Genomic DNA, 13507 nt, shown 5'->3' on the forward strand with positions numbered 1-13507 from the left:
CTTCCACGTACTACTCGGGCAAGGCTGGCTACTCAATCACAAGGTGGTTGCGTCAACATACCATCAATGCGTAAAAACCAACAAAGGAGGCAAGCAGTATCGAATCCCCGCTACGAGCAACCCTTTCGACCCGGAAGAAGCATACATGGCGGATGCGGTTTTCTATAATGAGCCGAGAAAGGAGGATGAAGTGCCTGAGGTCGAACTCACCCTACTGCCAAAGTGGGAAGAAGTTGAGAAAGCGGAACCAACCAAATCTGTGTTTATCCCGTCAAGGATGGTGTTCCCAACAAAAAGGAAGAGAAAGCAGGGCGAAGAACCTAGTTTCCAACGCTTATCCAGGCCTGATGGAGGACATGTGTACCGGTTATATAAATTAACCAAGGGAATACCCGCGAGTGAGCAAAACCATGCTGACGAGTTAATGAGTGAAGCGGAGATTCCCGATGAAGACGCAAACCAAAGCCTGGCCGAACTTCCCTACAGCACGATTGATGACCAAGAATTATGAGATCAGTTAGCAAGCGTCACTACAAAGGCTGACGAAGAGCGAACACTAGAGAACCTCACTTTGGATGATATGGAAGAAATTAACATAGGAACACAAGAAGACAAGCGTCTCATCATGATAAGCAAAAGTCTGGATCAAGAGGAGAGAGAAGCATTGATCACGCTACTCAAAGAATACAAGGATGTATTCGCCTACGACTATGATGAAATGCCGGGTTTAGATAGAAAACTTGTGATGCATAATCTAGGGGTATCGCCTGAGTTCAAGCCTGTGAAGCAAAGAAGTCGCGAGTTTCCTAGAGCAACCGCCCTCGCAATAAAGGAGGAAGTAGAACGGCTGCTCAAAGCCAAGTTCATAAAGCCGATACAACACCCCACTTGGTTGGCTAATATTGTACCGGTAACCAAGAAAAATGGAAAAGTCAGGTGTTGTGTGGATTATAGAGATTTAAACCGCGCTTGCCCGAAAGACGACTTCCCGTTGACAAACATTGACATGATGTTGGACGCAACTGGGAAAAAGAAGAGGTACTCTTTCATGGATGGCTTCAGCGGATATAACCAAGTGAAGATGGACCCAGTGGATGCAAAGAAGACCGCCTTCCAAACCCCATACAGAAACTTCTATTACGTAGTAATGCCGTTTGGATTGAAGAACGCTGGCGCCACATACCAGCGCACCATGTCTTCCATATTTCACGATCTGTTGCATCAAACAATAGAAGTATACGTTGATGACATCGTAGTTAAGACACAGGAGGCGGAGGACCACATCTCTCACCTAATGACGGCCTTCGAAAGGTGCAGAAAGTTCAAACTCAGAATGAACCCTCTCAAGTGCGCCTTTGGGGTCACATCTGGGAAATTCTTGGGCTTTGTAGTGACCAGCAAAGGAATTCAAGTGGATCCAAGCAAGGTTGAAGAAATCGCAATAATGACGCCACCAACTAATTCCATAGAGCTTCAAGCTTTTATAGGACGAATATCGTACATACACCGCTTCGTACCTGGTTTAGCACAGCTGATGACTGTATTCCTTCCGTTGCTGAAAAAAGGTGTACCCTTCGAGTGGGGAGAACGCAATGCGCCGCATTCGAAAAGCTTAAGCAATGTCTTGTTAGACCGAAGATCCTTAGACCTCTGATAGACACATTTTTGTGTCTTAATTGTCCTCAGTGTCTCTATTGTTAGTGCTTGATTTTGTACTTATTATGGTGTTTTTATGTTTGTGTAGGTGTTTTTGGAGAAATACACTTGTGTGGAAAAAGTTGCTCGAATAGTGATGCTTGCACCTCTCTAAGAAAATTAATAAAGGCACATGCACTTTGGATAGGGGCACCACCTTCTTCTTCATTTTCAAACAGAATATTGGCGAGAAATTTGGGTTTCAACAGTAAAGGATTTACAATTTTTAAGACAAGAATATCTTCTTCCTTATAAACAGGAAATCTATGAGTATTAATTACCGGAATTTTGAAAAAAAGGAAGTTATCTTCTATTAAACATGAAAGATACCTTAGAGGATTTTCTCTTGGATTTGATTCTGCGAATTAAAGAAGATTTGGGTATAATAAAGAAATTTAGAGAATATAAAGAAGAAGAAAATTCTTGAAGATATTTTTAATTAAAAAGAAGAAGATTTTGGAGTTATGGAAGAATATATTTGATTAATGGGTTTGTGTGTATAAATAGAGAGTTTGGGAGAACCGGTGAGCAGGTAGTCAGTTTCACAATTTTCTTTTATTTCTTTCTATTTAGTTTTCTTTGTAATAGTGAGGAGCTAAACCCCATCCTTGGGGCTATGGAGGAAGCCGTTGTTTCGGTAAAAGTGATATATTTCCATTAATTAATTACAACAACTCTATTATGATTTTTGTATTGAACTAAAAAATGTTTATATGATTTTGATTAGTTAGGTGTATTTTCTCTTGATAGAATATCCTTTCTTTAGGGTTTTGATATTCTATGCTTGGATTAACATCTATTCTTTTGGAAATCTACATGTCTAGGCAATACTATTAGAATCAATTTGAATGTTGAGTTGCATAATTATTGTTTTATTAAATCACTAATATCAACCAATGGTGGAATCCTAGCCCCATTCTCTCCATAATTTTCACAACATCTTTTTAATTTAGTTCGCTATTTTTATTTATTAAAAAAAATCTAAAAATCCGCTTTCACAAGTCTCAACGAACCTTTTTACTACCACAACTTGAAAACACATCAAATTTTATACGCAAGGTCCCTCTTTACCTCTACACAGCGTTTACCAGATCGGCGATCGGTGCAGTTCTCATGCAAGACATGAGGTGGACTGAACTATCACCCATATATTACGTGAGTCGGGTCTTACGCGATGCGAAACTGAGATATCCGCGTGTAGAGCAGGCGTGTTTAGCCTTCATATACGCTACCCAAAAACTGCGCCCCTATCTCTTAACACACGAAACCATTGTGGTGGCAGCAGCGAACCCGATAGCGTACTTAGATTCAAAGCCGGTCCTTACAGGGAGAACCGCCCGATGGATGCTTCAATTGTCGAAATTCGAGCTCAAATACCAGCGGCCAAACGCCGTAAGAGGACAAGCAATAGCTGACCTTATGGCTATGTTCCCGGGAGCGGGAGACGATGAAGTACACGAGTATATACCCGGAGAGGTCGCGGCTGCAGACGCTGACAAACCCTGGGCCATGTTCTTTGATGGATCTTCCTACAGATCTGTCGGAGGAGTAGGAGTGGTCTTCGAAACCCCACAGGGAGAACTATTCTCATATTCATTCAAGTTGGATTTCTCATGCAGTAATAATGTAGCAGAGTACGAATCCCTAATTCTAGGACTCCAAATGGAGAAAGATCTCAACCTCGGAAGTGTTGAAGTCAAAGGCGATTTTCGTCTTGTTACGAATCAAGTGAACGACGACTTTTGCGTGAAAGAACCACACCTTGCACCCTACCGGGCGGAATCCCAAAGACTAATGAGTCAAACGGGATCAACTTTAGACCATACCGGCAGGGGCGGAAACAAACACGCGGATGCCCTGACAACCCTGGCGATCAAAGTACATTTAAAAGATGGCGAAGACGGGACGGTCACAATACGAAGAAGAGGGTTACCTAGTACGTGGAAGGAAGACTTGTACTTCGAGGAGGCGGACGATTGGAGAAAAGTATACATCGATGATTTTACGCGGATAAATGAAGAGAGGGTGATCCCCACTCAAGCTGTAAAACAATTTGTGATGATTCAAGGAGCGTTGTATTACCGGGCGGCTGGAGGATCCCTTGCGAGATGCGTAAATAAAAGGGAAGCAGAGAAGCTGCTGCAAGGATTAAACGCGGATACACGTGGACAGACCGGCACTGTCTACTTATATAGAAAGCTTCAGAGGATGGGCGTATATTGGCCAAGCATGTCAGCTCAAGCAGCAGCACTCCAAGATAGTTGTATCGATTGTCAAGCTCCGCCACAACCTTCAGAAGTCTGCACGGTCGAGGAAATAGACTGGACACAGCCTTACATTGACTTCATCCAGCATAGGAAACTGCCTAGCGACAAACAAACGGCTCTAAAAATACAGATGCGCCTCGTTTCTTCATCCATGAAGGCGTGCTTTACCGAAAAATCTATGATAACGCCGCGTTGTGATGCCTGTCGAATCAAGAAGCAATGGTAGTCATGACCCGATCTCACGACGCAGAACACCAAGGAATGCAAAAGTTGTTCCTACAACTGTATGAAGGAGGGTTTTACTGGACTACCATGGAAAGTGACATCGTGGAACACGCTCGAAGATGCCTGCCGTGCCAGAAACATGGGAATTTAATCCAGGCGCCTCATGCACTATTGCATAACATAGTAACGTCGTGGCCATTTCATAGTTGGGGGCTCGATCTCATAGGTCCGATCAACCCAACATCCTCGAGACGACACAAGTACATAATCACCGCCACCGAATACGCGTCAAAATGGGTTGAATCTATACCCCTCAAAGACTACGCTGGAGCTACAATAGCCGCGTTCATCAAAGAGAACATCATTTGAAGATTCGGTGCACCTATGATAATCAGGGCAGATAACTCAAAATCATTTGTGAACAAGGATGTGATCGATCTACTCCGCCAATACAATGTAAGACTTCACACGTATACCCCTTATTACCCCAAAGGAAATGGGCAGGCGGAGGAAACGAACAAAACGCTCATCCGCATCCTCATTAGGCTAGTGCATGACGACCATAGGGAATGGCACTAACAGCTGTCGTTGGCACTTTGGGCATATAGAATCTCTAAACGAAGTTCCACCGGAGCATCCCCTTATTCACTGGTCTACGGAGATGACGCAATTCTACCTGCAGAGATAGCAATCCCATCCGCGAGAGTAGCAATGGCTAGCCATACCACGCCAGATGAAGTGAGCCGCTTTGCTTATTTAGATACAATAGAGGAAATAAGAACACGGGCAGAAAGGTTCGCAGAAGCTTACAGAAAGCGCGCAGCCAACTACTACAACCAGAGCGTAAAAGAGAGGACATTCAAGGTCGGTGAGCTAGTCTTGAAAATCTCCCCGCACGTACAAAGGAATGCCAGTGCTGGAAAATTCGTGGCAAATTGGGAAGGCCCTTTTACAATAAGAAAGGCGGCAGAAAGCGGATACTACAAGCTTCGACGCATGACCGGAACTAAAGTTAAGACGCCCATCAATGGCAAATGGTTGAAGAAATTTTACGCATGAGTCCTGCCATGTAAACGTCCTCTTCGATAAATAAATTAAGTTGCAAAAAAAAAAACATGTTTTCGATTGACTGAAATTCTACAAAAGGTCTCAGGGCAACTAAGGGAGCCTGATTGACTGACAAACTTTACAAAATGTCTCAGGACGTCCAAAGGCGCTTGATTGATAGAAAAATTCTACAAAAGGTCTCAGGACAGCCAAGGACGCCTGATTGACTGACAAACTTTACAAAAGGTCTCAGGACAGCCAAAGACGCCTGATTGACAGACAAATTCTACAAAAAGTCTCAGGGCAGCCAAGGGCGCCTGATCGACGGACAAACTTTACAAAAGGTCTCAGAGCAGCCAAAGGCGCCTGATCGACTGACAAATTCTACAAAAGGTCTCAGGGCAGCCACGGGCACCTGATCGATGACAAACTTTACAAAAGGTCTAAGGGCAGCCAAGGGCGCCTGATCGACTGACAAACTTTACAAAATATCTCAGGGAAGCCAAGGGCGCCTGATCGACTGACAAATTCTACAAAAAAGGTCTTAGATCAGCCAAAGGCACCTGATCGACTAACACATTATACAAAGTCGCGGGACAGCCAAAGGCATCCGATTGACTGCAAGTATTCAAAAGAGTCTCAGGAAAGCCAAGGGCGCCTGATCGACTAACAAATTCTACAAAAAAGTCTCAAGGCAGCCAAAGGCGCCTGATCGACTGACAAATTCTACAATAGGTCTCAGGACATCCAAAGGCGCCTGATCGACTAACACATTATACAAAGCCGCGGGACAGCCAAAAGCGCCCTATTGACTGTAAGTCTTCAAAAGAGTCTCAGGGCATCCAAGGGCGCCTGATTGACTGGCAAACCCTGCAAAAGTCTCAAATTCTTCAAAAGAGTCTCAGGACAGCCGAAGGCGCCTGGTTAACCGATAAATTTCGAGGCAAGAAAAAGTGGGAGGAGTAGGCGCGTTTAACCAACGGCCGCCCCACCCAGTATCCTTCAAACAAAAGAACAAAAGGGGGGGGAGGGGGGGGGGAGGAGTAGGCGCGTTTTAACCAACGCTCTCCCCACCCAAAACCATTGAAATAAAAGGACAAAAAAGGGGGGGGGGCGCGTTTTAACCAACGCCCGCCCCACCCAAAACCCTTGAAACAAAAGGACAAAAAAGGGGGGGAGTAGGCGCGTTTAACCAACGCTCGCCCCACCCAAAACCCTTGAAATAAAAGGACAAAAATGGGGGGAGTAGGCGTGTTTAACCAACGCTCGCCCCACCCAAAACCCTTGAAACAAAAGAACAAAAACAAAAAAGGGGAGGGGGGGGGGGGGGGTAGGCGCTTAACCAACGGTCGCCCCACCCAAAACCCTTGGAAAAAAAGAACAAAAACAAAAAAGGGGAGGAGTAGGCGCGTTTTAACCAACGCTCGCCCCACCCAAAACCCTTGAAATAAAAGGACAAAAAATGGGGGAGTATGCGCGTTTTAACCAACACTCGCCCCACCCAAAACTCTTGAAATAAAAGGACAAAAAAGGGGTGAGTAGGCGCGTTTTAACCAACGCCCTCCCCACCCAAAACCCTTGAAACAAAAGGACAAGGGGTGGGGGTAGGCGCGTTTAACCAACTCTCGCCCCATCCAAAACCCTTGAAATAAAAGGACAAAAGGGGGGGAAGTTAGCGCGTTTAACCAACGCCCGCCCCACCCAGTATCCTTTAAATAAAGGAATCTCTGCATAAAAAGGAGCGGAAACAAGTGCATTTAGAAAACGTCCACCTCACCATCCTCACAAAAAAAAAAGAGGGGGGAGAGGGGGAAGGAGTAAGCGCGTTCAGCAAACGTCCACTCCACCCAGTAACCCATTGTTATACAAACAGACAACAATATTTTAAAATTAAAAAGGGAAGATCACTTGCACCAATCAAAAAAAAAACACAAACAACACACAAAAGAACTAGATAACTAAAGACATCCCACAAAGGGACACACAACCTAACCAGCTATCAACTCCCGACAACGAGAAATGTCCGCGTCCAAAGCCTCCATCATCAAGCGGCCATCGTCGCATTGCGCAGTAGTCAAATGGAGATTCTGATCAGCTTCATTCACCAATTTAAGGATGTCTTGAATAACATTACTCTCAGCCCCGGCCCCACGGGCGACTAAAAGAATATCCTCATGATCGTCGTATTCTTTTCTTACCTTATTCTGATGAATCAACCTAAGCGTGCACGGTAGACCTGATTCCTCCTTCAGAATCAATAAACGAGCCAACTCTTCCCCGAGATAAGAGTAAGATACAAGCGTGGATGCAGCTGCTAAGGTCAGGGTATGTCCAAGAAGTGGTAAGCCCCCCTGATGAGAGATACAAAGATGGTAATATGAGATGGCGCGATCCATAGTAGCTACCATCATCAGGGAATCCACGAAAAATTGATTGGATGCATCACGAGAAGTAACAGCCTCATCCAATGCCCGCTGGATCTCCAACGACACCCGACCGGACGATTCGGCTTGCTGAGCAGCTTGGTACACCTCATATCGTGCCCTGAAACTCGCGCGTTTAGCATCCCTATTCACCTTCCTCTGGGCCCGAAGCTCTTCAATCTCGGCTTTTACGAGCAGAAGTCGTTTCAGTTCGTCCTGCTTAAAAGTTTCCGAGACTAACATGGGAATGGGTGCCAAGGCTAGAACATACCCATGAAGAGAATTGGCCATGCTGGCGATTTGTTGATCAGAAAAGGTAGAGATGGATATGATGGCTTAAACCAAGAAACAAGAACTACATACGAAGACACATATATAAGAGAGGTTGTCTTGGATTACCATGCAATTAATCACCACCACCACCCTTTCTTTTTCAGCATGACTAAACACGTGTTGACCCATATTAAGAGGAAGGTGGCAACCCCAATATACACCGGATGTAAACACCGGGGACTGGAGAATTAAAGATCATAGCCAGCAGAACAGTATTCACAAGGTCAAAAGCAAGCAATTAACTAAAGAAGAAAAATCCAATACAAACAACGGAGGGGGGAAACATGAGAATCAAGAAAGAAAGGGACTCAAAAGGAAAGTGCGTAAAAAGAACAATAAACAAGGAAAACTGGAAGAAAAAACAACAACGTGTAGTTCAACTGTCCGTCAACGCGCGACAATGAGCAATGTCCGTATCCACGGCCGTCGCCATGAGCCTACTCTCACCACATTGGATATTGGCTCGAGACAGTCCCCAATCGGCATCACTCAATAGTTTATGGATATCTCGAATGATATTCCCCTTGGCCTTCACCCCGCGAGCCAATGCAAGAGTGCCCTCATGCTCATCACGATCCCGACGATCCAATGCAAGAGTGACCTCCTCCTCCTCAATGACGCCATCTTCTGAAGCGCAGCAACATGATCAGGGTTAGAACGAATACGAGCTGCCCAATGTGGCCATACTGGATGAGTCTTGGACTTGGAACGAATATCAATTGAGGGAAGGTTGCAATCGCCACGGTGAATGTTCATCCGAGGAACAATATTGAATGTAAAGGCATCCATGCTCTCCGATTCAGGTTGCATAAGACATCCAGGAGAAGCAGGGTAAGGCAGAACAGAAGGATTTAAGAGACGAGAAACTAAACCATCTTCTAGAGAGAGCGCGTTTACCTCCGCGGAATTCCCTTAACCTTAGGGCGTGTTTAGAGCATGGGAAGAAAGAATAATGTTGAAAAAGGAAGAAGTTGACAGTCATATATGTAAGAAGGTCTCAAGGCCGAATGTGGCAGTTATGAGTAAGAATGACAACCATCAGAAACTGAAAGGAAGAAGGGTTTTGCACGATGAGGAGTCGAAACTTCGCCCACGATCACGGGTCTGACGAGATAACAAAGCTCGTTGTGGACACAGGGAGACGCCCCAAAAGATCTTTTGACTATTGGATCATCCAATGATTAATCCAATAGTCAGGGGACTAATGTTGATACATGAAAAATAACACCCCTTAGCGGGATGGGATGCCCCAAAGGGTAGGGATAAAACTTGGGTGAAGATGTAGGAGCTTAGGGACTAAACCCAAGCCCACATAAAAGATACCCATAGAGAGTGGAATGATAAAAGAGGAATTAACAAAGAAGGAAGAGGTTATGTTAAGGAATGACATTAGTGGTAATTAAGAAGGTTTAGGACATGTGACATGATGTCATAAAAAGAAGAGTTTTTAGAAAAGCCTATATAAGGAAGGACAGGGTAAAATGGAAAGACAACTCTCTCTCTTACTATTATTGATATTGTGAGGTCATGTACAATAGCTAGAACGGGTAGGACCTAAACTGAAATTTGGGTATTAACAGTCATCATCACCGGGGGAAGGAACGGGGATACCCGTTGCTCCACTGCTGGCCTAAGCCTAACCTCCGGTCTACGGTCCACGTGATACTACAACACAGTTCTCGATTAGATTCACGTGTTGCAGGTTATCGAACGAAACAAAATTTCTTTCGTCTCCTCCGCCGTGGGAAAAATACTTTAGTGTATTTTCCCCAGTCCAAACAAAAAAGCCCTGTATATCCCAGAGCCAGAGGCCACCACTCCGTGCACAATTTAACTTGTGAAATTATTGGTTTTGATGGAAATCATGATTCTCAATCGATTTATTTGCAACATTCTAATTGCCACAGCTTATTATCTCTTTCTCTTGCCTGTGTAGCTTCTACAAAGCCTTACATAGGATTTAAATCCATAACACCTCCACATTAGCTCATAGACTCAAATTTAATTGATTTGGAGTCTGGTATGAATCCTATCAACACCGTTTTCGGTAAGACTTTTCAAAGTCTTTTAGTTCAATTTTTATGTCCAACTTCATGATCATGTTTACTTATTTTATATTTTTAGGTTCTTCGAATTTGCATTATTATGTTTATGTATTATGATCAAGAGAGTTTTGACCTCGAGGCCAGATGTAGAATAGAGGTGTTCTTGTCCTATTGCTAGATAATCTATCTCTTTTAAAGACATCTCGATACCATTTTCTGAGTTTGATATCTTTTATGTAGATGCGAAACGTTTAATTGGTAGGAAAATCAACGAACACCTGTGTTCAGAGTGATATCAAGCTATGGCCCTTCAAAGTGATTGCTGGAGATGACAAGAGACCAATGATTCAAGTACGTTACAAGGGCGAGGATAAATTGCTATCAGCTGAGGAAATCTCAGCCATGGTTCTCATGAAGATGAAACAAACTGCTGAAAATTATCTTGGTTCAACTGTTAAGGATGCTGTCATCACAGTCCCTGCCAATTTTAATGATTCTCAGCGTCAAGCTACTAGAGATGCTGGGATATTGCTGGCCTTAATGTACTGCGAATCATCAATGAACCAACGGCGGCAAGAAGAAGAAGAATGTTCTCGTCTTTGATCTTGGTGGTGGTACATTTGATGTTTCTATACTTAGCGGGAGCAACTTTGATGTCAAGGCTACAAATGGAGATAACCCACCTCGGAGGAGAGGATTTCGATAACAGAATGGTGAATCACTTTGTTAAAGACTTCAAAAGGAAGCACCACAAGGACATTAGTGGAAACCCGAGGGCACTTAGGAGGTTAAGAACATCATGCGAGAGCGCAAAGAGAACCCTTTCATCGACTACTCAGACAACAGTTGAGGTTGATGCTTTGTATGAAGGAGTTGATTTTCAATCATCCATCACTCGTGCTAAATTCGAAGAGTTGAACATGGATTTGTTCAAGAAATGTATGGAACCTGTTGAAATGTGTTTGACGGATGCTAAGATGGACAAGAACAGTATTCACGAAATTGTACTCGTGGTGGTTCCACTAGAATTCCAATGGTTCAATCTCTATTGCAGGATTTCTTCAATGGAAAGGAACTCCGCAAGAATATCAACCCTGACGAAGCTGTGGCTTATGGTGCTGCAGTACAAGCTGCTATTTTTAGTGGTGAGTGTAATAAGGAGGTGCAGGATGTCGGATGTCACCCCTCTTTCTCTAGGTGTTGAAGTACTTGGAGATATTATCAGTGTTGTAGCCCCAAGGAACATTGACTCTTCGCCATAAACAAGGATCACCACCAGTTAAGAGTTCAAAATCGTCCACTAATTGAAAAGTTTGAAAGTGAGGTTTAGAACCTTTCTATAAAATGCCTAATTAACAATAATAAATGTGATTCAATCTTGTGCTTGCAGAATAGCAATAAAGTGTAAATATTTTCTGATAAACTAATAATATTCCCAACTTCCCCATCCATCCTGCAACAAATGGTGAGGGTTTCAAGATCTTTCTAGGAGTTCTTCACTAACCAAATATCTATAATCCCTTCGCTGACTAGCTTAGATGACTATAATCCAAAATGGTACCAAAATAAGCTAAATGACCTTGTTCTAAGATGGAGGTAGGATCTTGATCTAAGAGTATGACAGAATCATTATCAGTGCAAAAGAACTGCAGAAATACTCAGCAAAAAGAAAATTCTATAACTAAATTAGTAAATCCGTTCAGCTCAAACCCCTGAAATACACAGAAAAAGCAAGTAACTTGCTGCTAACAGAAAAAGATCATACAATTTCCCATCAAATCTCTAGGTTTACAATACTTCATTAGCTCTATGGCAATCATACACAACATATCCAATTCAACACTTAAGTTCCGTTTGATGCTTAAACTGAGAGTTGAGGAAAAAAACATAGGCTAAGAATTATCAATTGTATCAGAACTTGATCAAAATTGATCACATAAGCAAAACCTCCTCAATACGTTATACAGCCGCCAATAAGTGAATACAAAACAACTAACCTTGTTTATGCGAGCATCAATCAACTGACTTCAACTAACCTTGTTTATGCGAGCATCAATCAACTGACTTTGTTTATGTATTGCTTACAAACCGTAAAATTCAACAGTTAACAGGGGCAATGGACCACAACCAAGTGACATTGTCTAGTTGGATACTTAAGCTAATCTAAGGCATGACAGAGGCAAATTAGTATCAAAAAATTTGATCAGCACTGATCAATTTATCATGCAAAACCTCCCCCACCAATACAACCCGAAATTAGTTAACATCGATGGATATATCACTTATTTATATACTAAACCATATCAAACTGAAATTTGAACATCAAGAACTGATATTTAGATCACAAAATCCAAAATAAACAACAAAAAACTTACATAAATTCATTGTTACTATCCTCGAATCCATCTGTATCTGAATTCGGGTCAACAGTTCCACGGCAAACCGGACATGCGGGAACTTTAATCAACCATGAATCAATACAATTAGCATGAAAAACATGTTTACATTGTGGTAGAATCCGACTCCGTTCACCTTGTTTCAATGCCTCTAAACAAACAGCACAATCTTCCAACGAACTGGATGAAGAATCCGATTTTTCACCACCGGACCCGTAATAAAAAGCTTGTAATTTGTTAAGATCTCTATGAGATAACCCAAACCCAACACCACCAAAATCTAAATCATCTTCCATCAAATCATCTGATCTCGTTGCAGTTCTTGATAATGATCTTCGATATCTACGACGATGAATTGCTCTACCAATTATAGCGATATGGATGAGAACAATTGCAGCGATTCCAACGAAGAGGAAGAATAACAAAATTACAATCGCCATTACTACTGCTTGGATAAAAAACGCTAGAAATTTAGGGTTCGATTTTGATGGTGATACTGTTGTTGATGCTGCTTCTGTTGGTGTTGTTGTGGATCTTCGAATCGAAATTGATGATGGCGATGGAAAGATGACGGCATGATCGTTGGACGGTATGTGGTGATGCATGTATCGGCGTTCGATTAGACGGTTATGATTTAAGCGCATGGTTGTGAAATCTTCTTCTTCGATGTTCATCTCTGCAACTTTTTTTCTCTTTGGAAAAATAACTTTGTTGGTGGAGAAGAAGAGATGAGATGGGCTGATCCAATTAACAACGCGAAGAAGACAAGAATTAGCGCCCGTAGTTTTTCATTTGGGGGCACCAAAGTCCAAACTGTCTCGTGGACGTATCGGATTACGGTACACGGGTGCCATTTAGGGACAGAATAAGATAAGACACGACAAGAGGCAAACATGCGTAACAAATTATTTTCATCTAACAAAGATTTTGGCCAGTTCTCCATGAAAAGACCAAAAAAAATAAAAAAATTAACAATGACACATAGAGAAAGAAACAAGCGATCGGCTAGAGGTGGGACACATAAAGGACCAGATGTGACGTCCATATTTGTTCTCCAGCGGGAATTATATAATTGC

General features: G+C 42.8%; 1 protein-coding gene and 1 pseudogene across 1 annotated transcript; one reads left to right on the forward strand and one right to left on the reverse strand.

The window, feature by feature from the left end:
• Nucleotides 1-10012: 10012 nt before the first annotated feature.
• LOC113355988 lies at nt 10013-11304 on the forward strand (annotated as a pseudogene).
• Nucleotides 11305-12225: 921 nt separating this feature from the next.
• On the reverse strand, nt 12226-13300 carry LOC113355989 (RING-H2 finger protein ATL56-like). The gene has a single exon (XM_026598979.1). The coding sequence runs from the start codon at nt 13103-13105 to the stop codon at nt 12407-12409; it is 699 nt and encodes a 232-aa protein (XP_026454764.1). The 5' UTR covers nt 13106-13300; the 3' UTR covers nt 12226-12406.
• Between the last annotated feature and the right edge of the window lie 207 nt (nt 13301-13507).

Source organism: Papaver somniferum, chromosome 3 (assembly GCF_003573695.1).
Source record: "Papaver somniferum cultivar HN1 chromosome 3, ASM357369v1, whole genome shotgun sequence".
Classification (NCBI taxonomy): Eukaryota; Viridiplantae; Streptophyta; class Magnoliopsida; order Ranunculales; family Papaveraceae; genus Papaver; species Papaver somniferum.

What these genes read in the sequence shown, in the direction of transcription:
- LOC113355989 (XM_026598979.1), bottom strand. Translation starts at nt 13,105, where the DNA reads ATGAACATCGAAGAAGAAGATTTCACAACCATGCGCTTAAATCATAAC.